A 26560-nucleotide genomic window follows, 5' to 3' on the forward strand; every position below is an offset into this window, starting at 1 on the left:
AGTAAGAGCTATATCTGTAAAGTCCCACGGGAAAATCCACATCTTGATGACGGTGGTGGCACGTGGCGATCTCTACGAAGGTCGAACGTCTGCCAACGTGCGCATTGGATCTCGCATCTTCGTGTCGCGCGTGCCACTGTCCGAGACGGTGAGAGCGAGAGGAATAAATCTGCGGACCCATTGAGATCTGTTATTCAACAACTTAACCCTCAGAGATTTATACTAGCAGAGCAGTACTGCACCGACTACCCAAAGACGGTCATGCACGTGGGCCACCCATTTTTCAGTAGCCATGTGGACTCGCGGTGGCGATTGTCACCGAGCATCGCCGCGGTTTGACAGACTCCCAACAAAGTCGTGAGTTCACATCCCGTTTGCGGGGGTCGACTCAGCCACACAGACCACCCCCACCCGTGTGCATAACCCCCATCACTCCCCTAAAATAAAACCGACTTTCAGAGTCGAGATTCGATTCCGGAATTCCCTTCTGCCACTGGTTGGGCCTGCATATCGACTAAATCGTAGCTGCAGTGTTTATGCGAATCCAACCTGCTGTGTCATGCAGTTGTTTGGTGCGTGACGCGAGCGGAAGAATGGGACTCCGTTGAGAGGCACTCGCTCTCACGACCTTAAGAGTGCCGCTGCTGTCGAGCTAACGCAGGCACCCGCCTCCACGCGGTGCTGAAGCCCGAGGTGTGCGGAGCACGGCGGTGAAAACTCAACCCTGGCCGGCCGTCTCCAGTGTGCATCCCTCCGTTTGATAAATCAATAATAAAGGCATGGTCTATTCGGGGTTGACAGCCGTCCGAGCCTCCTTGTGTGTACAAGTCTGTGGAGCCTTCCCCCAGGAACTTCGGTCTCCTCCCACACAACAAACTGAAGGAGCTGAAATGACCTCAAGGATGCATCAAGCCTGGCATATGCGCTAGTGACATCACCGACGTTTCGTGGAAAATTCCGACTGAAGGAATCCATGTCACCTAAAGGTTTTTGGTGGGCTGGAGAAAAAATGCCAAACGAGGCCCACTCAGCCCTCTGCCCCACCTAAACTGCCCCCAACCCTTCTCAACCTCTGTACAGCAAAGTGTTGTGGGTTTAGTTGCACAAGCCACAGAGAGTAGTGTTTGTATGGTATGTGCCATGTGGTGATGTATAGCAGTATAATAGCAATGCTTTACATGGCAAGTGCCGTCAAATTTGTAAAGCGTGCAGATTTTCAAAGTCAACAGTTAACCAAGCTCTGATCCTATATTTGGATGTTTGGTCCAAGTAGTTTGGTAGGTGCAGCTATGTAAAAAAAGCAGGTGCCCGGAAGGTGCTTTGCACTCAACTCTCCAGAAAGAGTATCGACGAGATTGTGGAGCTTAGTCCAGCTCTTGCTGGGAGATCTCCATGAATCGGGTCACATGCTATACAGGAGTAAGTGGGTTCGATCCTGGACCCTGGTGATGCCTGTTGTATCTTTGGAGCCCTACGTGTTTGCTCTCTCCCCATGGTGGTCATGTGGTTTTGTCCTCTGTTTAGAAACATCCATTTACATTGTTTGGCAGCAACTATAAATGATGCCCACATGCGATGGATCAGATGATGTCGAGTTCTGGACTGGTGGCAATATTGCTTCTAAGGCAGTCCGATGCACAATGGTGGTGCGTGCGAGTGATTTTTGTACCACAGCCCTCTAGATTTGTCTGTGGTGTGCACTGTGTGCCCCAATGTGATTCAAGTTACCGAGTCACAGATGCAGGTTAAGGAAATAGTTTTAGTATTTTTTTAGACAATAAAAACGCCGAGTCTGGTATCAAATCTAAATGATCATTTCACTTTTGATCAAGGTGCCAATATAAATTTTGATCAAACTTGGCGTTTATTTAAAAAAAACCCAACATTACCAATATACAAAATGTGTACATTAATTACATCTACACACTGCATTGAGCACTCGCGCACAAACCCCGTTCCCTTTCAGGGGGACAGGCATTCGCTCACGGCCGGAGGCGCGACGTGAGCGCGTGCTGGAGCCGCGCTATGCTGGCATCAAGCGAAGCCAGGCCGTGGCGGAACGCGTGGTCGTCGCGCGACGTGAACGTCGACGTCGACGCTAGCGACCCAGAGCCCACTGATGAGAAGCTCCAGTCAGGCAGCGGCCGCAGTGGCAGCAGCACGGGAGGGGGGCGGCACGCGTCGCTCCCCGCGTCGCTCCCCACGTCGACCTCCTCGCCCCCCGCCTCAGCCCAGCGTTTCGCCGACCCTCCCGGGGGGCCCCAGCCGCCACCGGCACCGCCCGCCTTCGATAGGGGGGACGCGATCTCCGAGCCGGGGTAGCTTCCCGCGGCCGAGGGCCACTTGGCTGCTGGGGGAGCAGGGAGCAAGGGAGGAGGGTAGGGAGGGGGCTCGCTGCCCATGGGCCGGGCGGGCGCGGGGTCGAGGTAGTCTGTGTCGTCGTGGGTGGTGGACAGCGGCGTGCTCGAGCGGTCCAGATGCGTGGCGACGACGCCCGAGGCCGCAGCGCTCGCGGCTGCGGCGGTCGTGACGGAGGTTGACGAGCTAGCGGCCGCTCTCAGAGCTTCTCCCGAGGGCTGATCGAGTGTAATCTGACCCCCGTGACCCTGGCCCCGGTCACCGTAACCCCTACTGGTCTCCACCGTGACACCTTGACCCGTGCCATCGTTACCCCCAGCACCGTGAGCTGCACCGCCCAGGACGTCCCAGTGGCCCTGACTCCCCCCACCACCACCGCCGTGACTTGCGCCACCCATGCCCCTCTCCCAGTGCCGTGCAGAGCCGGGAGCCCCGTGCTGGAGCGGGCCTTGCGGTGCGGGTGTGGGGCGGGCGAGGGGCGGTGCCACGCTGGGGGGCGAGCAGGAGCCCGGCCGCACGTCACTGCTCAGCTCCGACAGCAGCCGCGTCATGCTGCCCTGCAGGGTCCTGCTCCGCAAACAAAGACAAAGATCCCCCATTGAGCTTTACCAGACTGTTGGGGCAAGTGCTGTAATGATGGCCAGCATGGCACACAAGGGGGTCGGTGTCGCCAGGACCACGCCTGACCACCTTTGTCTCCCCTGTGGCGATGTTTGTACACTGCACCAGGTACTCGTTTGACGCAGAGTTAACCTAGGGGACCGGTCAGATAATCGTCACTGATGTTAGCTGTGAGCATGAATCAATCTCAGGTCGCCTGGTTCAAAGCGCAGTATGCTAACCACGGCGCCACCACTCCGCACAGGCAGATGCACACATCGGAGTGTGTATATATGTGGATGCGTGCCTGTCCATGTATCCACGTGCGGTCCATGTGTGTGCTGCGTCCCTGCATGTTTGTGAATGTCCCGTGTGTGGCCGTATGTCCATACAAGTGTGTTCTTGTGTCCTTGCGCATGTGTTTATGCACCTATCTCTATTTCCCTGCGAGAACGCCACTGTGTGTGTCACTGTGTGTGTCGCTGTGCGCATGCGAGTAGTGGACGTGTGTCCCGTGGGTCTGCATGTCCGTACGCTGAGAGTTGGCGCAACGAATGCAGCTCCTGCTCCCTCTGCACCAGCGCCGCGCGGAGCCCCTCGGCCTCATCACGCGATGCCTGCAGCTGCTCCCGCACAGAGCGCAGGCAGCACAGCGCCTCGTCCACCTCTACCGGGAGGCAGTGGGGGGGGGGGAAGGGAGAAGGCACACGGGGGGTCGCGGGGAGACGTGGGGGGGGACACACGGAGAGACACGGGAAGATGTGGGAAGACATGGACAGGGATACAGGGGTGATGCAAGGGAGACATGGAGAGACACGACCCAGGGCACGGGGCCTGCATGTGCAGCTGCCACACAGGGTGGCACTCAGCTACGCTGTCGACAAACACCCGAACGGCGGGGCCTGAGATTCGCCACTCACGGCAGTGGCCCTAACGATGACAATCACCGCTTTTGATTGAGCGCCTTTTTGTGCTGGGGCGTCTTAAGAGCAGCTGTCCCAGTACGCCACAAGGGGACTCCGCACCTGGCCTGCAAACAGGTATCAGTCTGCCGATAGGGGGCAATGATCGCTGCTGTGTGTGATCTCAATGGCGTCATTTACGGTCTCATTTTAGAATTTGGCAAGAAGAATTTAGCCCATGACGCCAGCAACAAAATGGTCTATTCTTGCGAATGACGTCAGGATATCTATAACTTATGATCAACACACCCACAGTGATAAGCTGGGTGGGCCAGCCAGATTCCAACCGCGAACCTCTGCAACAAGCGTGGGACACGCCATCGCTGGGCTGCATTACCGTGTCGTTAAACGTGGCCGAAATCGCGCAGTGGATAAAATAAGGCACCTGGCCCTCCAGGCCGCGGGCCCAGGAGGAGTTCGATAGCAAAGCCCTCGCGTGGTCTCAAACAGCGTGACCTGAACACCAATTCAGTGCTCGCACAGCGGCGAGACACCTCTGCGCGTTTCACGTGTGGATAGCGCGATTCTGCTTTCCTTAAATGACTATTTGCAGCTACGTTTACTACGCGAGGAGAGCCGATCGTGTTACGGTCGCGTCGTAAACATTCACGACCACATGGGTGGCAGTGCAGTGGTGACACTCGTGCCTCGCCGCAAGAAGTTGCTGAGTTCTATTGCCAACTTGGGCACCGTTCTGCATGGCGTTTGTCTGTTCTCCCCCTATTCTGAATGGGTTTCCTCCGGGTACTCCGGTTTACTTCCACAGCTAAACCCACATGTAGTGTAATCGGTGTCGTCCAAAACATCCCCAATGCTGTCAAAATTCCCCGCAAATCACTCAATTGGGATCACACAATCAGAAACAACATTGCCCACTATTGCGAGAAACAGGACCCTCCTGAAAAAGAGCGAGGCATCCCTGGACGAACGAGCGGAGTCACGACCACTAGTGACAAGCCGCTCGTGTAGTGGGATTCACGCCAACACGACGCACCCTCACGCACGCGCGCTGCCTCCTCCTCCCAGTGCGCCGTCCCCAGGCTCTCGGGTCCTCTCGCCTCCGTGCCCCCCACGCCCTCCCTGCCGTCGGGTCCCGGCCCCCCCCATATTCGGCCGAGCTGGCGGGAGAGCTGGTCGTGGCGCCCCCGCTCGGCCTGCGTCTCTGCGCGACTCCGGCTCAGCTGCTCCTGCAGCGCCGCGTTCGCCGCGCGCAGGTGCGCCACTGAAAAGACACGCGAGGGAGACGCGAGGGACGCGAGGGAGACGCGAGGGAGACGCGAGGGACGCGAGGGAGACACGTGAGACGCGAGGGAGACACGTGAGACACAAGGGAGACACGTGAGACACAAGGGAGACATGTGGGACGCGAGTAGGACACGTGGGACGCGTGGGAGACACGCGGGAGATGAGGGAGATACGAGGGAGATGAGAGACACAATATGAGGTAGCACAATGGAAGGGACATGAGAGATACAGCTTGAGATGTGAGGACGGAGGCACGACACGCATCTCACCCCACGTGTTGCCAGTCGTGCGACTGGCAGCGCAATGTCACGAGATGCAGAGGCGTTCATTTAGAACTCTTGTGGTGAGCTGCGACTTGGGAGGTCACTCATTCTCAGCACTAGCGGCACACCGTCTCACACTCTCCGTAAAGAGCATTTGTTTGCAAGCCGGTGGCGGTGGTGGCTACTACGCTGTGCCATGCCCTGTAGTCCATCGCTATAGAGGCAACAGCAAGGGTTGGTGGATCACACAGACGTTGGGAAACTCCCTTGCCGCGGATGGCACCGAGGAAGTTGTTGAAATTATCCAATATGAAAACGACAAGCTAAAGCTAACCGACAGCTCAGTAGACCCGAGAAGCTGGTGATGATCTCAGCCCAGTCACCACTGGGTGCACAAAAACAACCACTTAATTTAGCTGAATTACAGTGTTGGTTTGAGACTGTTCTGTGACAAACATTATTCCGAGTAACAGGGCAGGTAGGAAGATCTGCTCCTAATGTGTGGATCAGAGGCCACTTGAAGAAGGGATCTCAGAGGTGGCTCTGCGATATCCGCTTCCGTGGGCCGTGCTCTAACAGTGAGGGGTTGCGCTGCTCTGCAAAAGACCCGTGTGGTTACACCGTCCGTGACGTCGCACCACCGCCGAACGCATGATCGCGTCAAGCCAGGGGATTTCGCGCCGTGTTTGTAGGGCAGGGGGCACCACTTACACTCGGTGTTCGAGCCATGGTCCGGCCGCTCCCTCTCCCTCAGTTGCTGCGACAGCGTCTGCACGCGCCTACGCACGACACACGCAGTGTACAGAGCGTGCTACGTGGTTTCAAGAGACACGGCACAAATTCTACACCAGCTGCGCACATGGAATCGCGTCGTCACGAGAACGTAGGCAGACGCACACTTATAACTCCAACGTCGCACGGCCTCGACCGTGACACCCGGGTGTACGGCCCGCGTAGACTCGGCAAGCGGGTCTCTCCCTGTACACGGGAGGGGCCACAACACTCAGATGCCCTGCCGAGGGTGTTTGCTACAAGCTCACCCTTTGGAGCCCGAACGTGGCAGAGCGAGCAACGACCCAAACGTAACACAATGGTTGTGCAGTCATTGGAGACCGAGCTGAGAGGATCTGTGGTGAGTGGTATAGCGTGGTGGTGAGTGGTGGATAGTGTGATGCGGTGGTGAGTGATGGTGAGCTGTGGGTACTGGCGAAGTGCTGTGGTGAGCGGTGGTGAGCGGTGGCGAATGGTGGCGACCGGCGGTGAACGGTAGATACCGGTGGAGCACCGAGTTCTCGCTTCGCATGAGCGCCAGGGTGCGTGAGGGTGACCCCGGCGACCCCGTGGGCTGCGGGAGCATTGCCTCCGCCTGCTGGTCGGGCTCCGGCAGGGCTGTCGCCAGCAGCACCACGCTGTGCTCCAGCTCTGCCAGCAGGCGCACGCACGCGCGCACGTCCTGCCGTGCAAGCAGCTCGCGCAGCTGCGCCAGGCCGCGCGTCACCGCTCCCGCTCTCCTCGCCGCCTCCCCGTGCCCCCCACCAGCCTGCGTGCCCCCCGCCACCGCCTGGTCCGAGCCCACGTCGTCGCGGTCGTCGTCCAGGCCATCCCGCTCGGCTCTCCCGTCGGCGCCGAGCGCCGTCACGGGGCCACGGTGGCCCCACGCCGTTTGCTCAAGGAACCTGCGTGGAGGAGACGGAGCGGAAGCGTATGGGGTCACGGGGCGCTCAATGAGCATCACGGGATGGAACAACGTGTACTCACACACTCTGTAGTGCAGGGGGAGAATGTACCAACTCCACATAGGAGTTGGTAGGCTAAAGCCTACGTGTTAAACTCCACACAGGAAGGCGCCCGAGTTGGGAATCAAACTTAGGCCCTTATTGCCGTTAGGCACGAGTGTCAACACTGTGCCGTCACCCGACGTGGTTGCCTTGGCAGTGGCCGCACCTGTCCTGGGGCACGTCCTCTTCCCCACTGGCGTCCGTCGTCACTCGGGCCTCCCACTCGGGCTGCAAGGCCATGAAGCGCGCATGGGCCCCGTCAGCCCGCGCCAAGTCAGCCCAGCGGCCCCCGGCCCAGGGCGCGCCACCCTCGGACGTCGGCGGGAGGAGAGAAGAGGCCATGCCGCGCGATGCCGTGGCCGGCATCGTCACGGCAACTGGAGAGGTTGCCGCGGTCACCGTGGCGGTCGCCGTGGAGACGGGGACGTAGGCGGAGTACGCGCGCTCGCTGCTTGTGATCGCCTGCTCGCACGGGGCACAGAGGCGGTGCACATAACCGCGGCTTTTTGTTGCCGTTTCTAAATCAGTGGCCGAGCACAGAACCCAAGGCCCTAAACGCCAAGTGGCCAGCAACCAACAACACTACTGAAGGTGCAATAGAACCCCAGGTCTCCCTTGCAAAATAAGCTTATCTCACGAAGCTCTGGGATCAAGGCAATATATGTGATTATTCCTGGCCTCGTATGTCATGTGGCATCTTCATCTGGCCTGGGCTTCATTTAAATCAACTCGCCCTATTATTTTTAATCACGGTTCTTGAGCAGAGACACAATGCCCCAAACGTCCAAGTGTCCAGCAACAGACTACACTATGAACGTGTAATAGGTAAGAGTGTAATACGTTTCTTGAAATGAGCGAGGTTATTATTGCTAACAACTTGTAGAAAAGAGATGACAGATGGAGCTGTGCGAGGGAAGAGACTAAGTCTGGTGCTCAGGAGGTGGGGGCCGATGGTGGGCGCATGCGTGTGTGCGTATCCATTTGTGCTTGCCTGAGTACGTGCGTGTCCAAGCGTGTATCCACGTATGAGTGTATCTGTCCATGTGAGGACATCAATGTGCATTAGCCTGTGTGCATGTATGTTCGTGTGTGCGTGCGTGCACCTGTGTGCGGGGGGGGGGGGGGTGCGGTGGGAAGTTCAATTCCCGCTCATGGCCAAGATGAGTGGGGAATATTTTAATCAGTCCTGGTCTTCTCCTAAGTCGATTACGGCCTTAAATGACTAACTGGCGTAGCGTGCAAACATGCTCACTCGGGGACTGCTGTTGTACGAGTGCCCTGGCGTGGCGGGCGGCGTTGTGGGCTTGGTGGCGGGTGGCGGGGCACGTGGCGGCGAGGCGAGCGTGGGCGTGGAGGAGGCGAGACGTCCGTTGAACGCCGTGCTGCCACCAGCTGCCACTGGGAAGCGAAGCGGGCACAAACCACGCGGTGGCATTAACGGCGCAACGCAACAAATTTTTCTTGCAGTTGGTTACATGCCTAGACCTGACATGCAGCTGCATTTACATTCTATAATTTGAATTTGTAACATGCGCAGTTTCCGTTATATCTCGAGGAGAGAATTATTGAAAGGCGCGGGAAAGCTAACCCACTTGTTGTACTGCCATCACACCATGGGAATAAGCCAGGAGATGGAGACCTTGACGCCCACGGGTTAGGGAGGGAGCTTCACAAATTGAGTGATCAACCAACCATCTCTGCCTCCAGTGCTCAATTACAGGCTTGCACCGTGAGCCGTGATCTATCCACTGCGAGCTCAAGGCCTACCCAAGCCGTCACAATCCCTCAGTCCGACAAGGCAACGTTCCCTCGAGTGCGCTCCCTCCCTCAGCTGCCTCTCCATCACGAATCTCGTCATTCTGCAACCACCCCATCTAAACCAAATGTTTTCATTTTCCTTGAATTATGAAGTTTCCTTTGCACTTGGACGTTGGTTGCTGCATAAATACATGAATATTTCATTGATTTGAATGTCATAGGGTTAATGAACAATCCCACATCTGGTACAAATGTAGTGGTGATACGCGCTGGGTGTATACGTCGTGTGCCAGCGCGTATGTACGGGTGTGTGTGTGGTGACGCGCGCTGACGGGGAGGAGCAGGCGTCAGTGCGCGGGTGAGGGTAGTGCTGCTGATTGGCTGTGTGCCGGTGACGCGCTGAGAGGGAGTGATCGGGTGGCAGCGCGGTGTGATTGGTCGGGGAGTGGAAACACGCGCTGGGCGGAAACGGATCGTAGAGATAGCGCGTGGTGATTGGGTAACTGAGGAGCGGTGCCGACGTTGAGGTCCGCATCCGCTCCGTCTCCCGGGAGGAAGAGATATATAAGGTGATGCACAGAGGAGTAGAGGGCAGAAGTGGAACCATCTAGGAATGAAGACGAATGTGCAGAGATAGAGCCCGGAGAGGAGAGAAATGGAGAGTAATGTATAAGTGTGTAGCCAGAGAGAGAGAGAGGTCTACACGAGCTGAGTAATGTATAGTGTGTAGCCAGAGAGAGAGAAAGGTCTACACGAGCTGAGTAATGTATGGTGTGTAGCCAGAGAGAGAGTGGAAGGTCTACACGAGCCGAGTATGCATACGGTGTAGCCAGAGAGAGAGTGTAAGGTCTACACGAGCCGAGTATGCATACGGTGTAGCCAGAGAGAGAGTGTAAGGTCTACACGAGATAGGTACTGAAGAGTGTGTAGCCGGAGATGTAAGGTCTACACGAGACGGGTACCGAAGAGTGTGTAGCCAGAGGTGCAAAGTCTACACGAGACGAGTGAAGAGTGTAGCAGAGGCGTAAGGTCTACACGAGACGAGTGAAGAGTGTAGCAGAGGCGCAGAGTCTACACGAGACGAGAGAAGAGTGTAGCCGAGGCGCGGAGTCTACACGAGGCACAGAGAGCCAGCAGCACAGAATCTACGAGAGTCGAGAGACGCGTAGGGCGGAGAGAAGAGGTCACGAGTTGTACCGTTGTATGGTGACCGCATTGTGAAGAAGAGAGGCCACGCGTTGTATCGTTACAAGTCAAGATTTAATAAAAGAAGTGTGTTCCCGTCAAGGAGTTTCCTGCCGTCATTTTCCAATACTTCATCTGGCGTCAGAAGTGAAACGGGCTTCCAAGCATGGAGACAAGGAAGACCCGTAGGACCCACGGGATTGACCGCGAGGAAAACTTGGACGACTCGGAGCCGCTGGTGGCGGGGGGCGAGGAGGAGGACTTGCCCACGCTACAGGATCCGTCGACGGCGCCGGGCGAGCGACCGGGGACCGAGGCCGTGCTTCGTGAGGCGCACTCCCGACTGGCGGAGCTGCTGCTGGCCGCCGCGTCCATCTTGGCGGAGATCAGCTCGTCGGGAGGAGCGGGGACGGTGGGGGACATTTTACAAGGTCGCCCCGCAGATTCCCGCCAAAACGAATGGGGGATTCCCGCCATTGCGCCTGGGCCTACTTTTGGCGGGAACGGCGAGCGCCACGTGGTGGTGGGTTCCCAAGCGCGCGCATCGACGTCATCAGCGCGCGAGGGGGTCCGCCATTTTACGTCTGCTGCTGGAGCCGCCATCTTACACACCGACGGAGAGGCGGAGAGGAACCACGAGGCGGATGACTTCATTTTTCAGCAGCGTCTGCCCACGTTGTCAGCCTTCAAGGCGGAAGGCGGAGACTGGGGCCAATTTCAGCGAAGGTTTTTGGCGCATCAAGAGATGTCAGCGTGGTCCGATGCTACGGCGCTGCGGGCGTTGCCCGCCATGCTGGACGACGACGCGCTCGCGGCCTTCAGGTCTGCACGGAAGTCGGACCGCTCCACGCTGAAGGATGCGCTGGGTTTGTTGGCCAGGGTCTACGGACCTCCCTCGGCGTGCCGCCATCATTTCTACGCAAGACGGAAAGCGGCCACGGAGACCGCGCTGGCCTATCGCACGGCGTTGCTGGCTCTTGCTGATGCTGCGTTCCCTCGGATGGACGAGGAGGGCCAAGACGCGATGGTTTTGGAGCAGCTGCTTAAGTTGGCGCAGGACCTGGGGGTCCCTATCAACACAGCTGACGAGATTGATATTTCTTCTTTGAGAGTCGCCACGAGTATTCAAGCGCACGAGGCCCTACAACGGAAACAAGGCGTTGGTTGCAACGCTGCTGTCGTCGCAGCCCCGGGTTCGGTGGTCACCGAACCCCAAGTCGTCAGCCCACGAGAGGAGGCGTTCGCCACGGGACGACCAGGGGACTGGAGGCCGGGGGCCCGGTCGCCTCTGCGATCGGGCCGAAAGTCGGAGCAACCAAGATCTACTCCGACCCTCGTCACGTGCTATAACTGCGGCCTCCGGGGCCACGTGGCGTCCGGGTGCCGCGCTCCGCGTCAGCGCGCCATGGGAGCTCGGCTGGACGACGACCGAGAGCCCAAGTCATCTCTACAATCCCCGGCAAGTCGCGGCACCTCACACGCTCGGCCTGTTTATTCGGCACACATGGGACGCCGCGTTGCGGCGGAGGAGGGCCGGTTAAGGTTCGGGGATTCGGTTCGGCGAGGGGGGTTCGGCCGGGACCAGGGAGACATTGAATGGGCGGAATTGGGGCATAGAATTGTGGCTGCTTCGGCGGGTTCGTCCGTTGTTACGGGATCTATTGATGGGGTCGAGATTAGGGTGTTAGTGGACACGGGGGCATCGGCAACTATTATATCGGACCTCATTTATAATATTCTTCCAGTCCAATGTCGTCCGCTGCTTCCAGTGGATGTGCCATTTTACGCCGCTAATGGGGGATCGTTGGGCATTATCGGTCAGGTTAGGGCGTCCATTTGCATTGGAGATATCAAATTGTCGGGACCCGTTTTCGTTTCGTCTTCTTTGGCAGTTCCGTGTCTTTTGGGCACTGATATTTTGGCTAAAATGCCTATTAAAATTCTTATCGATCAACGATGCATTGAACTGCCATCGGGTCGCCGGATTTCATTTTTGACGAGCCCTACTGACATTCGGACGGCGTGCGCTACGATACAAGCGGTGGCGACACAGACCGTGCAAGTGCCCCCGGGTTCACAGATGTTGATTCCCCTCCGGTTGCGGAAACCATGGGTGAGGGAGGCTTCGGAACAAAGTATGCTTTTGGGTCCTTCTAACAAGGCTGTCGGGGGTCTTGATTTATCGGTGGCTCACACTTTGGTGCGGGCTGACAGGGATCCGTTTGTGATGGTTTTGAACGCGGGGTCGCGGCCAGCTGTCATTCCGCAGGGCACCGTGCTGGCTCACGCGGCGCGGGTCCCTGTGGATGATGGGTTGGTTGCGCAGGTGGGCTCGCGCCCCGCGCGGAACTTTGAGCCAAGGGAAGACCTTGAGTGGGTCCATTCGCTATGCGCCGCCTCGGACGATTTGTCGGCGGCGCAGTTGGGTGCGCTGCGCGAGTTGCTCATAGAATTCTCTGATGTGTTCAGTAAACATAAGTATGACATTGGGTGCACGGATTTGTTGCACCACCACATTGAAACGGGCGATGCGGCGCCGGTCAAGCTAAATCCCTTCCGACTGAGTCCCGTGGAGAAGGAACACGTTCAGTCGGCTGTTAACGAAATGCTAGAAGCCGATATTATTTCGCCCTCCTCTAGCCCGTGGGGAGCGCCTATTGTGCTGGTTAAGAAGCAGGACGGGTCCCTGCGATTCTGCGTTGATTTCCGTCGCCTGAATAAGATCTCTGTGGCTGACGCGTATCCGCTCCCCAGGATGGATGAGTCCCTCGATGCATTGTCTGGTGCGCGATATTTTTCGACTCTTGATTTGTTATCGGGGTTTTGGCAGTTGCCGCTTTACGAAGAGTCGAAACCTAAGACAGCATTTCGGACTCCAGGGGGGCTGTTCCAGTTTAACCGGTTACCCATGGGACTTCACTCCTCTCCAGCGACGTTTCAGCGACTTATGGAGTTGGTTTTGTCGGGCTTGCAGTGGGATACATGCTTGATTTATATGGACGATGTCATTGTTTTCAGTAAAACGTTTGAAGAACACCTCCAGCGATTGAGAGGGGTGTTCTTGCGAATGCGATCGGCTAAGCTGAAATTTAAACCGGCCAAATGTCACCTCCTTCGTAAGTCGGTTAGATACTTGGGTCACATTGTCGATTCTTCGGGGATCTCCACCGATCCCGCGAAGACGGATTGTGTCGGTTCGTGGCCGACACCTACGTCCGTTTCCGACGTGCGTAGTTTCATCGGGTTTGCTTCTTATTATCGGCGGTTCGTTGAGCACTTCGCCACTATTGCAAAACCCTTGCACGCTCTAACGGCGAAGGGAGTGAAGTTCAAATGGGGACCGGAGGAGGAGGCCGCGTTTCGCTCCCTCCGGGACGCCTTGGTGGGTGCCCCACCCTTGTGTTATCCCGATTTTGCGAGTCCCTTTTTGCTGGACACGGATGCTAGCAACACGGGCATTGGGGGGGTGCTATCCCAAGTCGTTGGGGGTGTCGAAAGAGTTGTCGCCTACGGTAGTAGGGTGTTGTCTCCGGCGGAGCAGCGCTACTGCGTCACCCGTCGCGAGCTGCTTGCCATTGTCTTTTTTGTGCAGCAGTTTAGGCCATATCTCTATGGTCGTCACTTTACGGTCCGAACGGACCACGCGGCGCTACAGTATTCATTGAGGGTCGCCCAACCCTCGGGCCAGTTGTCGCGTTGGTTGGAAGTCCTCCAGGACTATCAATTTACGACTACGTACCGTAAGGGGTTGCGACACACAAATGCCGATTGCTTGTCGCGGTTGTTGCCTTGTGATGAATGCGCGTGTTTGTCGGGATCGGCGCGCTGTAAACCGATGCTTGCGGGGGAGATGGGGGCACTGGCTGCGACAGCGGGCGCACGAATCGTGGATGATTCCACTGCCTCTCAGGGTCGGGACTCGCTGCTCTCGTTGTCGCTCAGCGAATGGGGCCGTCTCCAGATGGCGGACAGCTCGCTGCTAGCATTGCGCCGTAAGGTTGGGGGTCCCGAGGGGGACCAGGAGCGTACCGGCTCCTATGTACTTAAGCAGGGCATGTTGTTGAGATGGGACAGTTTGTCCCGGCGGAACGCACTCGTGGTGCCTTCCGCTGTAAGGGGGAGGGTTGTCTTGGCGGCACACGAACGCCTCTTGCATTTGGGAGTTAACAAGACGCTTGCCCTGCTTCAGCGTGACTATTACTGGCCGGGAATGGGAAGTGATGTGGTAAATATTCTGAAGGGGTGCGTTGAGTGCGCCAGGCGTAAACCACCGCCCGTGGCAGCTAATCCACCGCTGCAATCTATTCAGGTCTCGCGTACTAACGAGCTCGTTGCACTCGATATTTTGGGCCCCTTCCCAGTCACGCCGAGAGGGAATAAATATTTGTTAGTGGGGGTCGAATACTTTACCCGATGGCCTATGGCGTGGCCTCTCGCTAACCAGTCGGCAGCGGCTGTGACGGACGCCTTCGTCCAGGGCTATGTCCTGGACAAGGGGGCTCCCGAACGCCTGCTGATCCGACCAAGGTAAAACATTTTCGAGTAAATTGTTGCAAGAGGTGTGCGATCTGTTGGGTACCAAGAAGGTGCGTACCTCCCCGTACCACCCGCAGACAGACGGGATGGTGGAGAGACTCCACAAAACTTTGACTTCCATGCTGTGCCAGCAGGTGTGCGAGGCACATGTAGATTGGGACCTGCAGGTCCCGGGAGTCCTTGCCGCGTATAGAATGGCCCCCCATGCAGCTATGGGGTTTTCCCCATTCTATTTGATGTACGGTCGGGAAGCTGACCCGCCAATGGAAACGCAACTTGGCCTGTCCGCTCCACGAACTAATTCTAAATTGGCAGAACATATTAAGTTTAATATTCACAAGCTGACAGAGGCGAGGGAGGCCGCACGGCTTAATTCGCGGGCTCGCCAAATTGCTAATGAACGGTTGCGGGCACAGAAGGTGTCCATGCACGAATGGAAACCAGGTGACAGGGCCTGGCTGCATTGCCCTCAGGCACCCTTGGCTACGTCGTCTAAATTGTTGAGACCGTGGAGGGGACCCGTGGAGGTCGTGCGCGTTGCACGGCCCCAGTGCGTTCAGATAAAGTGGGGAAAGCGCCGTTGGTACGTTCACCCCTCCCGACTGAAACCGTTCTCGCCTCCATATGGCCTCCCCTTGTGTCGTGATGGCCGGGCGTGTGACGTGACCGGCGACCCAGAGGGGGAAATGTCTCTGCCTGATCCACACGTATTTTCGCCTGATCTGCTCCCAGGTGTCTCGGAACTGACAGCTGCCGATCACCGGCGGCCGGATCTCCGCGGCGGGGCCGGCCCTTTCAGGCCCGTTCCGCGCCGTCTGGAGCAGCCGGAACCGCCGGACGGTCGTCAGTGTCCCGCCCCATACGACGGACCAGCCAGACGGACTCGCGCCAGGTCGTGCTACTTTGCGTGACCTGCCTCGTGAGGAGTCGGGGCAGTTGGAGCGCCTCGTCACTGCGTGTAGTCGCAGGGACGTGGGGCGCGTTCTTTTTTGGAATTTGCTTGTATTGTGTTATTGTTGACTTTTCGTGTTCATTGTCAATCTGTACATAGTTCTTGTTGTTGTTGTTGTTGTTATGTTACGGGGCACACTGGGGGGTTACAGGGTTTTTTTTGTTTGGTTGTCGTCTTATCGTTGCGGTTGGTTGTTGTTAGCAGCCGGGCCGGCTGCGAGCTATGTGGGAGGGGGTGATGTAGTGGTGATACGCGCTGGGTGTATACGTCGTGTGCCAGCGCGTATGTACGGGTGTGTGTGTGGTGACGCGCGCTGACGGGGAGGAGCAGGCGTCAGTGCGCGGGTGAGGGTAGTGCTGCTGATTGGCTGTGTGCCGGTGACGCGCTGAGAGGGAGTGATCGGGTGGCAGCGCGGTGTTATTGGTCGGGGAGTGGAAACACGCGCTGGGCGGAAACGGATCGTAGAGATAGCGCGTGGTGATTGGGTAACTGAGGAGCGGTGCCGACGTTGAGGTCCGCATCCGCTCCGTCTCCCGGGAGGAAGAGATATATAAGGTGATGCACAGAGGAGTAGAGGGCAGAAGTGGAACCATCTAGGAATGAAGACGAATGTGCAGAGATAGAGCCCGGAGAGGAGAGAAATGGAGAGTAATGTATAAGTGTGTAGCCAGAGAGAGAGAGAGGTCTACACGAGCTGAGTAATGTATAGTGTGTAGCCAGAGAGAGAGAAAGGTCTACACGAGCTGAGTAATGTATGGTGTGTAGCCAGAGAGAGAGTGGAAGGTCTACACGAGCCGAGTATGCATACGGTGTAGCCAGAGAGAGAGTGTAAGGTCTACACGAGCCGAGTATGCATACGGTGTAGCCAGAGAGAGAGTGTAAGGTCTACACGAGATAGGTACTGAAGAGTGTGTAGCCGGAGATGTAAGGTCTACACGAGACGGGTACCGAAGAGTGTGTAGCCAGAGGTGCAAAGTCTACACGAGACGAGTGAAGAGTGTAGCAGAGGCGTAAGGTCTACACGAGACGAGTGAAGAGTGTAGCAGAGGCGCAGAGTCTACACGAGACGAGAGAAGAGTGTAGCCGAGGCGCGGAGTCTACACGAGGCACAGAGAGCCAGCAGCACAGAATCTACGAGAGTCGAGAGAAGCGTAGGGCGGAGAGAAGAGGTCACGAGTTGTACCGTTGTATGGTGACCGCATTGTGAAGAAGAGAGGCCACGCGTTGTATCGTTACAAGTCAAGATTTAATAAAAGAAGTGTGTTCCCGTCAAGGAGTTTCCTGCCGTCATTTTCCAATACTTCACAAACAAGCAATATATATGTTGGTATATAAAAAATATAATTTTGCACGTGAGTTTTCCAATATTATAATCATTGTCCACTTCGTGGCTGGAGAATGAATCAGGTGGAATTGGTTCTGCATGTAGAAACAGCTAATCATAGTCTCCACAGGTGCAAATGATTGAATCTCACAGGTGATGGGTCAAATCAACCAATGGGCTGGAAGCAGTGATTATTCCAAGTCTGCCCAGTTAGGAGGATGCAGCAACTGAAGCACGACAGCACGATGGACCAGGAGGACATCAGGTGGTCAGTCAGGGACAAGAACTATAAAAGATGAGGGTGTCTATGGGTCGGAGAGCCGATTAGGGTTACCCCCTCTGTGTTCAGGGAGTCTGGTGGGGAGAGCCAACTGAGGAGCAGAGGTGAGCGAGTACGGGAGTGGTTGGGCGTGGCCCAGAGTCCCCAAGTGCCTGCTTTGGGTGTCCTGCTATGTATCTAATGTTGAACTTCTTTCACGTGTAATCTCGGAATGCTGTTCCCACCATCGCACCGCAATCGTGGTTTAAAATTTGATACACAAATGGGGGGCAAGGGTCCCGAGGACCCCCACATGGGCCCTGGGGTCTCGCACCCGAGCCTCCTGTGAGACTGTATCAAGCTTTTTTATTTAATAATTTGGGGAATTTTATCTAGCTTGGATCACAATGGGTAGGAGCCTAGAGTGTGTGGGTCTACGTGAGTCTATGGCCTCTGTGTGTTTCTATGCGAGCCTCTGCAAAAGTCTATGGGCATAACTGTTAGCCCCTGGGTCCGTCAGTATGTGCAATTCTATGGGTCTGTCAGTCTATTGGTCCTCTGTAAGTCTATGGATCTCTTTTAGTCTATGGTTCTCTGCAATTCTCTGGGTCTCATGGCAGTCCATGGGTCCTCTAATTGTGGGTCTCAATAGCAGAGCATGGTCTCCAAATGTAAATCATGGAACTTACAGCCCTTTATCAATCCACCGCTGAATGTAAGAGACATTACCCATGTAGTGTTGGTCACGGGGTGTTTGACCAATGGTTCACCATGGCTGATCCGTGCAGGATATATTGGCTTATTACAGCAGACTTCTTTTATTGAAGGATATTTCCTCGCCTGTTTAAAAGTACAGAAGTTTTACTCCACCATGGCGCAGTGTTATTGCGGCCACAGCCCTTGATACCACCACCACCGCACCTCACCGCGACCAACGCGTTCTACCCCCTCCACCAGATAGTGCAGCTTCTACACAGTTGACATAGCGACCTCGAATATCTACCCTGACACCATGCCACCACCTGCTCTAAGACTTCCCCCTTGGTGGCTGCGACTCGTGGAGACCATTATCTCGGTAACTGGCCCTCATGCGGGCTCCATACATGCCCGACCTAGCGGAACCTTTTCTGCCCAAGCATATCTACAACACTCCTACTTGTGCTGGTGTCAAACAACCCAGAACAGCCTGGGTGTGCCTATCAATGCAACCATCTTTAACACAGTTACGTCACGACACGCAGCACATGACGGCGAAGCGCAAGTACATATCCAATCCTTCTCTGCCCCCCCCCCCTTCACGGTTCTATGAATAATTATTAGCCCATCGGCGAGCACTTACAAGTCTCTTTCTTGATGGCGGGGGCGCTCGTCCTCCGGGGCTCCGCATGGGCCTTGCCGACTCCGTCCGCTCGCGTCCTTGACAGCGACCTCTTAGCCCGGGGCCTTGAGGGGCCACCGGCAGAGGACTTGGCGGGGCGACGCTGGGACATGGCCCCCTGCGGCCCTGCATCATCACGCAGCAGGGAGGAACAATGTTACAGTTAGACACCAAGAAAAATAAAAGCGGCTCTAACACCACTATGTAGTAGTAGGTTTTTACCCTTTTAACTGGTAAAGGTGTCAGTTTTGTACCAGTTAAAAGGGTAAAAACCTACTATTATATTTTGCCACTGGTAAAAGAGATCTCATAGTGTAAACCACTATGTAGGTTTTCGCCATCGTGCTGTAACATTACACTCCGGTGTTTTCAGGATGTATGGCGAGTTGTTTGGAACTATTTCTGGCTTAACGCACATAGAATAGGCCACATGTTGGGCTAGGAGTATAACTACAAACGAGAGATAAAGTTTCCCTTGAACGCTCCCTGGTTAGGGGCTCTTGTGGAGCTGTTAATCGGCTATGGTGGTGTTATAAATGGAGGACGGTGAAACTGGAAGTCCGTGTGCGTTTGTGTCACCGTGCATGAGTGTTCCGCGCTGCGTGCCGGAAGCATCTGCCAGCAAGTAGAGCGAAGCATCAAACGTGCTCAGAGAAAGTAAATTAATATATTGACTTTTAGGAGCGCTGCGGTAGCGCTCTTATGACAGCACGGGAGTGACTGTCATATTAAATGAATATCCACTGCGGCGATGTTACGTCAGCGAGACGCCAGTCACTTTAAATGGGTTGGTAAGGAGGATAACGGAGCTCTGGTTCATCTTATTCAGCATCTGGCCATGTTAGATGTTACACCCACATGGCCAAAAGTTGTTTTAACATTACTACCAAATCAACAGACCCCTAATCTCACCTAGATGTCCGCCCGGTTAAGTTGTACCTTCCTGGGCTTGGTTGCTAGGCCGCAGCGGATACAAGGCGAGAAGGTGCAGGCAGGAGAGCGTGGCAATAGAGGAGATGGAGCGAGATGTTTGGTCTACACTAGCTGCCTTGTGTGTTTGCCGGTGATATGATGAAGATGATTAGGAGCGTGCTTTGTGATTTTGGTCTAGATGGGAATTTCTGAAGGGAAAAGGTCGGCAATGAAAGCCAGGATGCCCTGGTCACAGTGTTCTCAGGAGTAAGTGTGAAGGTTGGTGACCAGAGTGACGGGGCGCTCCGGTAACGGTTAACGCAGTACTCACGTGAGGGCTCTGTGAGCAGGAAGTCCTGGAGCAGAGCAGCGCAGCGATCCAAGCCACGGTGTATCACAGCCACCTGCCGGAGGAGACGCACAATTACAGTACAAGTTTCATTATTAAACATTTACCACATTCAATGAGGGCGACCCAAGTAAAGGGGTTAAGCTGGTGTCATTAACAGAAAGAGGTGGAAAACTCTCATTGGGCCCTGTCGTCCATAAAGAGAAGACGGGAGGGAACAAAACACAACATTTTGCAAATTTATCAAGCATCGAGACTTGGACCACCATTCTGAACTCCCCCGCATTACGGCTCAACTTTGGAGTTCTCCTTCCCATATTTTTTTGCCAACCTCTCATAATAAGTGTAACCTTGCTAAATTCAGGAAACCTGTCACACTTATCTGCTACAACTTTTAAAGTGATGTTTTGGGCCTTTCGGTCTGTGCTCGGCAACAAAAAAGACAACACAGATAGGCACAAGGGCGGCAAGGCAAGAAAATTGTGTATCATTTTCACAAATGGCAAGCAGTGGATTCTCACACGCACGATTCAACAATCAATTGGAACTCTTTTTAACACAGCGGGACCACATGTAACGCACTCTCTCGTCGTCAAAGAACGGAGCGCGTCTGAGAGGGACGTCCACTGAGGAGATTGAGTGATGAGCGTTTAATTGTTGCATTGTAGGATCGTGAAGGATGGTGGTGGTGGCTTGGGGGCCTTCATCCAGCAGGGGATTGATGGTGGCAGGTCATGATGATGAGCACTCATGAGGGCCATTGGGACAGCCAAAAAAATAGGTGGGCCAATTAAATTGAAAGATCCATTTGGGCAAATTAGGGTTCATCCACGAGTCACAGCACGCCCAGCGCTTGGACAACGATTATAAATCTGTCGCACCTGGTCCTCCGACTCGGTGGAGTAGAGCGAGTATCCCGAGTCTGGCGACACGGCCCTCCTGCCCAGGCTGCTCGACCTGCACACACAAGGTCAGGGGATCTCAATAACAATCTCAACTTGTAGTAAAGCGCCGCCACTACCACACATCAGAATATTTATCTATACTGGAGGAATCCGATGAGCTATAAAACATTTTTTCACAGATGACAGTGGGCACTCGCTCGGGAGCCGCGAGGAGGAACCACTAACGAGCAGGAAGGTACCAGCCACACGGTGAGGAGCTATTACCAAATGTTGGCATTGCTCTGCACTCCTATTTTATGTTAAGGTGTTTTCAGTCTATTAATGAGTCTCTATATGTGAGAAGAAGCCGAAACGCCCGGAAAGATGGACATTAGTCGACATTTTGCTGTACCACCACCATGTGAACAAGGGTGTGGCAACTTGACACCCACAGGAATAATCAAAATTCAGACTTATACATGTACAGCACCCTTCAAGAGTGGAGTATTCGCTCCCTCTCATGGACTCTATATGTGAGGAGGAACCGCAGACAAGCGGGCCGGAGCAGCCACGCGATGATCCAGCGTCAACAACTGGCCATGCTCTCTGGTTCCCTCTATATAAAGATGCTATGGTCCAATTGAATGTTAATACACGTTGGAGGAAACCGGCGAACCCAGAGACAACCCACTTGTGCAAGGGGACAACACTCGATCCCATGTAGACGAAACGGGTGGAGTCCACGTTTTTGCTGTACCGCATTCTCCTGGCAAGCCAGGCTATGGCTCCTCCTTGACGCCCACCCACGGGAAAGGAGCTTCACATCATCTGTGGTTCACCAACCCTCGCTGCTGCCTGTAATCCAGTGCTGAATTACAGGCAGCAGCGTTGTAGGACAGTCTCTGAGCTGCAATCAACCAATGATTATGTCGATGAGATCTACTGTCTGATATTCACAATTGCACCCAATATAAAAAACCCACGTCTACAGCTACCACCACCCCGACTTAACACGTATCAGGTTTTCACAGCTAAAATTTACGATTCATATATTTTTTTGGGTTAGGCCACTAAGTGATGTGGCCAAATCTGTGTAGTGGCCGAGTGACGGGTCTGCATGGCTGAGCCGCTCATCCACCTCCGCTTGCCGCCCTTGTGCTTGGGGGGTCCGCTGAGCCTGCCAGACGACACCATCTACACATGGGACGACGACAAAATATCCCATCAACATATTGTTTGTATCGTCAACAAGTAGCGTCTAATGAAGGCCGGCAAAGCACACGAGGGGGTGGGTGGCCAGCACCACGCCCGGCCACCTTTTAACTCCACATTGGCAATGATTACACATTTCACCAGGCACTCATTTATCGCTGCTGATGTATTTGCTACTGCTTATCACTATGCTGATTACACTACTGCGAATGCTGATGATACTACTACTACTGCTAATGGTATTACCGCTGATACTACTAACGTTGCTGCTGTTACCTCTGCAAATGCTGATGCTCCTGATGATACGACTGTTCATTATGCCGATACTACTGTTAATGCTGCTTCTTTACAATATTTCTAATGCACCTGCTGATGGTACTAATGCTGCTGATGATGCTAATGCTGGCTCTGACGATGATAATGATAAAAACCGGTGCTAGTGCTGCTAATGATGATGATGTTGGTGGTGGTGATGCGAACTCCTCTCACCTGGCCAAGCGGCCTGTGTCCCCCTGCGGCCCTCGGCATCGCGGGGCGAGACGAGGCCCGGGCAGACGAGAAGGGGGGCACGGGGGGCCACACGGGAGAGGAGGCAGAGACAGACGAGAAGGGGGTAGACAGAGCGAGAGGGGAGAGGACAAGGCGTGTAGGGAATCTGAGGGTGTACAGATGGCTATGGAGTAAGGTTGTATATAGAGGGGAGAGGACGTATTTGAGAGTATTGTACAGAGTAGGGAGGGTGTACACTAGGGGTGTATTGACTAGTGGCGGGTATAGAAGCAGTTGTGTATAGAGTGGTGTGTATAGTTGTGTATGTGTATAGAGTATGAGTGGTGTATAGTTGTGTATAGAGTACGAGTGGTGTGTATAGTTGTGTATAGAGTACGAGTGGTGTGTATAGTTGTGTATGTGTATAGAGTATGAGTTGTGTGTGTGTGTATAGAGTATGAGTGGTGTGTATAGTTGCGTTAAAAAAAGTATAAACGAGTTGTATGGCGTATACTAGGAGTGCAACTTTGGTATAATAATAGACAGCAGAGTAGAGTATGTTACGGGTTGGAGGAAGTAGGATCGGTGGTGTAGCTACTGCTGCTACTGCAGCAGTAGCAGCTACAGGGGCGCACGTAGCCGGACACCTTCTCCCTGCGCCTCTCCTCCTCTAACCCCCCTCCTCCTTCTCAGTCGATCGGCATCTGTCACTCGCCGCCAAGGAGACGCGATCCCCATTCACGCGCCTCGCTCCGTCTCCTCTTCAGGATTCATATTCTCAGGTTTTTTCGGTAAAGTCACGTAGGTAAAACATTAAAAGTAATGAAAGTAAAATAAAATAAAACAAAACAAAAATAAAAATAAAATTCACGACGTTTCGGAGGCAACACAAGTCTCCGTCATCAGGTGGGACCGTCACAGCCAGATTAGCTGCATCAAGTGAAGCAATGATTCAAAATGTAATCCCGGCGCGGCCACAGCGACAACTCCACTCGAATGAACCGCCAGCTCAGCCGCACCACCGCCCTACTAACAAAAACCCTACACCCCCCCTACTTATAACCTACCATCATGACGTCACCGAAAAGTAGTTCGTCTCTGATTGGGGGCGTTTTTTTTCTTCTAAAGGAACGCGCGGTTAAGTTTTTTTAGTTTTTATTGAACGCGTTTTGTTTTTGTATTTTCGAGTGAGGGGCGTTTGTGTCCTGCCGGGGTGGAAAGTGTTGGCAGGAGGTGGAGGAAGGAGGGGGGCGGCCGTGTTGTTTGCAGGCGCATTGATATTAATCTGCTGGGTCACGTGATTTGGGGGGGGGCGTCTCCCGCCAAAAGCGAGCGCGGCTCGCGCCAGGGGGTGGGGTGAAGGGGAGGGGTCGCGTGGTGACGTCATCTCCCGCCAATCCCCGCCCCCCCGCGCGCGCCTCGTGGCGTCCGTCGCCGTGGCAACCCCTTGGCAAGTGCCATGTGGGTTTCACAGCTGATGATGGTTGCTTGTGTTGCAATCGAAACGTCGTGAGAATTTTGTTTTATTTTTATTATTTTATTATTTTCCATCGACGTGACTTTACCGAAAGAATCAAGAATATGAATCCCTGCAGTCACGAAAGCTTTAAATCGAAATTGAGTGCCCTACCTGGTTAGAGACAACTTCAGACCTCATTGGTCAACCACGTGTCCCCTATAGATCCCAACGTGTATCCTACAAAGTCCCGTCACAAAAGGGTGAAACGCAAACAAATAGACAAAAAACATTTGTTTTTTGCCCCCATTGAAACGGCTGTTACGCCGTATGGACCTGAACACTAAATTTCCCTGTACAAGAATAAGGGGTAAACTGTATGGGTTGACAGGGATGCACTCCACTACTATACCTGTCAACCCCTGATCAGTGCCTAACTTATTAAAGAACAAAGACAAAGCTCCCCCGTGTAACCTACACAGGCTGTTGGAGGCAAGAGCGTTTACCGAGAACGGCCGCCTTTGTCTCCCCAGTGCGAGACACTGGACCACTTCACCATTACATCGTCACCATGGCCGGGAATTTAACTCAGGTGGCCGTCTGCTACAGCTGCTGAACACAGACACGAACGCCAGAGCTCTGGGTTACATTGTCCGCTCGTTCGAGGTGGGGGGGGGGTCCCTGACTCTCTGCTCACAATCATCTGGGACATTGATCACGGTGGTGGGCAGGCACGGGCAAAGCTGCGTGGACGGGGGCCGGAGCCCCCCACCATGGGGGTGCGACACGTCCCGAGATCTGGAGATCGTCTGGGTCAGCAGAAGGTCGTGGAACGCGACTGATGCAGCAGAGAAGGAAGAGACGGAGCTGCATCGGCTCTGAACAGGCGCGACCCCCCCCCCCAGAAGCAACCCCCCCCCCCCCAGATGCGACCCCCCCCCCAACCAAAGGCGACCCCCCCCCAACCAGAGGCGACCCCCCCCCAGATGCAACCCCCCCCCCCCCCAGAAGCAACCCCCCCCCCAGATGCAACCCCCCCCCAAATGCGACCCCCCCCCCAACCAGAGGCGACCCCCCCCCCCCAGATGCGACCCCCCCCCCAACCAAAGGCGACCCCCCCCCAACCAGAGGCGACCCCCCCCCAGATGCAACCCCCCCCCCCCCCAGAAGCAACCCCCCCCCCAGATGCAACCCCCCCCCAAATGCGACCCCCCCCCAACCAGAGGCGACCCCCCCCCCCAGATGCAAACCCCCCTCCCCCAGATGCAACCTCCCCTCCCCCAGATGCGACCCCCCCCCCAACCAAAGGCGACCCCCCCAAATGCGACCCCCCCCCCAACCAGAGGCGACCCCCCCCCCAGATGCAACCCCCCCTCCCCCAGATGCAACCTCCCCTCCCCCAGATGCGACCCCCCCCCCAACCAAAGGCAACCCCCCCCAAATGCGACCCCCCCCCCAACCAGAGGCGACCCCCCCCCCCAGATGCAACCCCCCCTCCCCCAGATGCAACCTCCCCTCCCCCAGATGCGACCCCCCCCCCCAACCAAAGGCGACCCCCCCCAAATGCGACCCCCCCCCCAACCAGAGGCGACCCCCCCCCCAGATGCAACCCCCCCTCCCCCAGATGCGACCCCCCCCCCAACCAAAGGCGACCCCCCCCAAATGCGACCCCCCCCCCAACCAGAGGCGACCCCCCCCCCCAGATGCAACCCCCCCTCCCCCAGATGCGACCCCCCCCCCCAACCAGAGGCGATCCCCCCCAGATGCCCATCGAGTGCACAATAAAATGTGAGTGGATTGTTGGTGTTGTGCGGTAATTGGCTGAGAGCATCAACTCCGTCCAGTCGTCCTTGAGCTGCTTTCCTTTACGGCATTGCCTCCCCAGTGTTAGACCAGCGAACACCAAAAGGCGAACAGCACGAAGGTAATGCAAACATCAAAGCATGAATAGCTCGGGTTGTTAATATCTCTGTTTTATCCTAAAGCATTATAGGCCAATCAGTTTCAAAGCCAATGCAGATATTATAATATAGATGCTCTGATAATTATCAGAGCATGTTTGTTTGTAAGTTCATCACAAATACGTGTGGTTAATGCAGACTTGATTCCCTGAAAAGGGTATCTATTTGGTATTTGAACATCTTAACATGTCCTATTGTCAGATAAGGATAAACCCTACTCTTATTTTTCATCCTCTGATGCTTTCGGCGTCTTGAGAGCAAGCATCGGAAATCGGTGCGCCCGGTGTCACGGCATCCAATCGTCCTGCAGGTGGCGCTGTTGCCTTTTACAGGAGAGGGGGCACTTTCCCAGACGCTCCGAGTCGTGGACACATCATTCTCCGTCATGAATGGAAAATTAAAGACAAGCCACCTCCGATGAGCATGGCTGGCCACATACGGTGCAAAAAAAGTTCAACTTACACACATGGGAGTGCGATTGTGGCCATGTAACCAAAACTATGGGCCATTCAGTAAGCCACCGCTCCTCAAAAGCAAAGCCACACAAGCTCTCGTAGCCAGCAGACCTCAACATTGCCATTTATCTTATACACACATTGCCATACACAAGGAGAGAATAGAGCTTAGGTCACCGTCGCTGACATCAGTAATTGTGTAATATTAGCGATGGCGAACTACTCTCTGGGCCTCGGAGGTTAG

The 26560-nt window shown here is 55.1% G+C and overlaps 1 protein-coding gene across 1 annotated transcript; it reads right to left on the reverse strand.

Annotated features, from left to right (window-relative positions):
- Positions 1-1845: 1845 nt before the first annotated feature.
- Positions 1846-22591, reverse strand: CCDC14 (coiled-coil domain containing 14). Its single transcript, XM_078870748.1, has 12 exons — positions 22445-22591; positions 21882-21937; positions 20741-20816; positions 19842-19914; positions 18560-18724; positions 8459-8604; positions 7373-7668; positions 6703-7104; positions 6140-6207; positions 4915-5142; positions 3493-3625; positions 1846-2925 (listed from the first exon to the last, which is right to left on the reverse strand). The coding sequence occupies exons 1-12, from the start codon at positions 22481-22483 to the stop codon at positions 1983-1985; spliced, it is 2625 nt and encodes an 874-aa protein (XP_078726874.1). The 5' UTR covers positions 22484-22591; the 3' UTR covers positions 1846-1982.
- Between the last annotated feature and the right edge of the window lie 3969 nt (positions 22592-26560).

The sequence above is a fragment of the Lampetra fluviatilis genome, chromosome 31, assembly GCF_964198595.1.
Source record: "Lampetra fluviatilis chromosome 31, kcLamFluv1.1, whole genome shotgun sequence".
NCBI classification, from domain to species: domain Eukaryota; kingdom Metazoa; phylum Chordata; class Hyperoartia; order Petromyzontiformes; family Petromyzontidae; genus Lampetra; species Lampetra fluviatilis.

Coding starts and splice junctions, on each gene's coding strand:
- CCDC14 (XM_078870748.1), bottom strand. CDS start 22,483: ATGCCGAGGGCCGCAGGGGGACACAGGCCGCTTGGCCAG. Junction 8,605..18,559: donor CGCCATCAAGAAAGAGACTT/GTAAGTGCTCGC, acceptor TTCGCTTCCCAG/TGGCAGCTGGTGGCAGCACG. Junction 6,208..6,702: donor GAGAACTCGGTGCTCCACCG/GTATCTACCGTT, acceptor TGTCGTGCGTAG/GCGCGTGCAGACGCTGTCGC.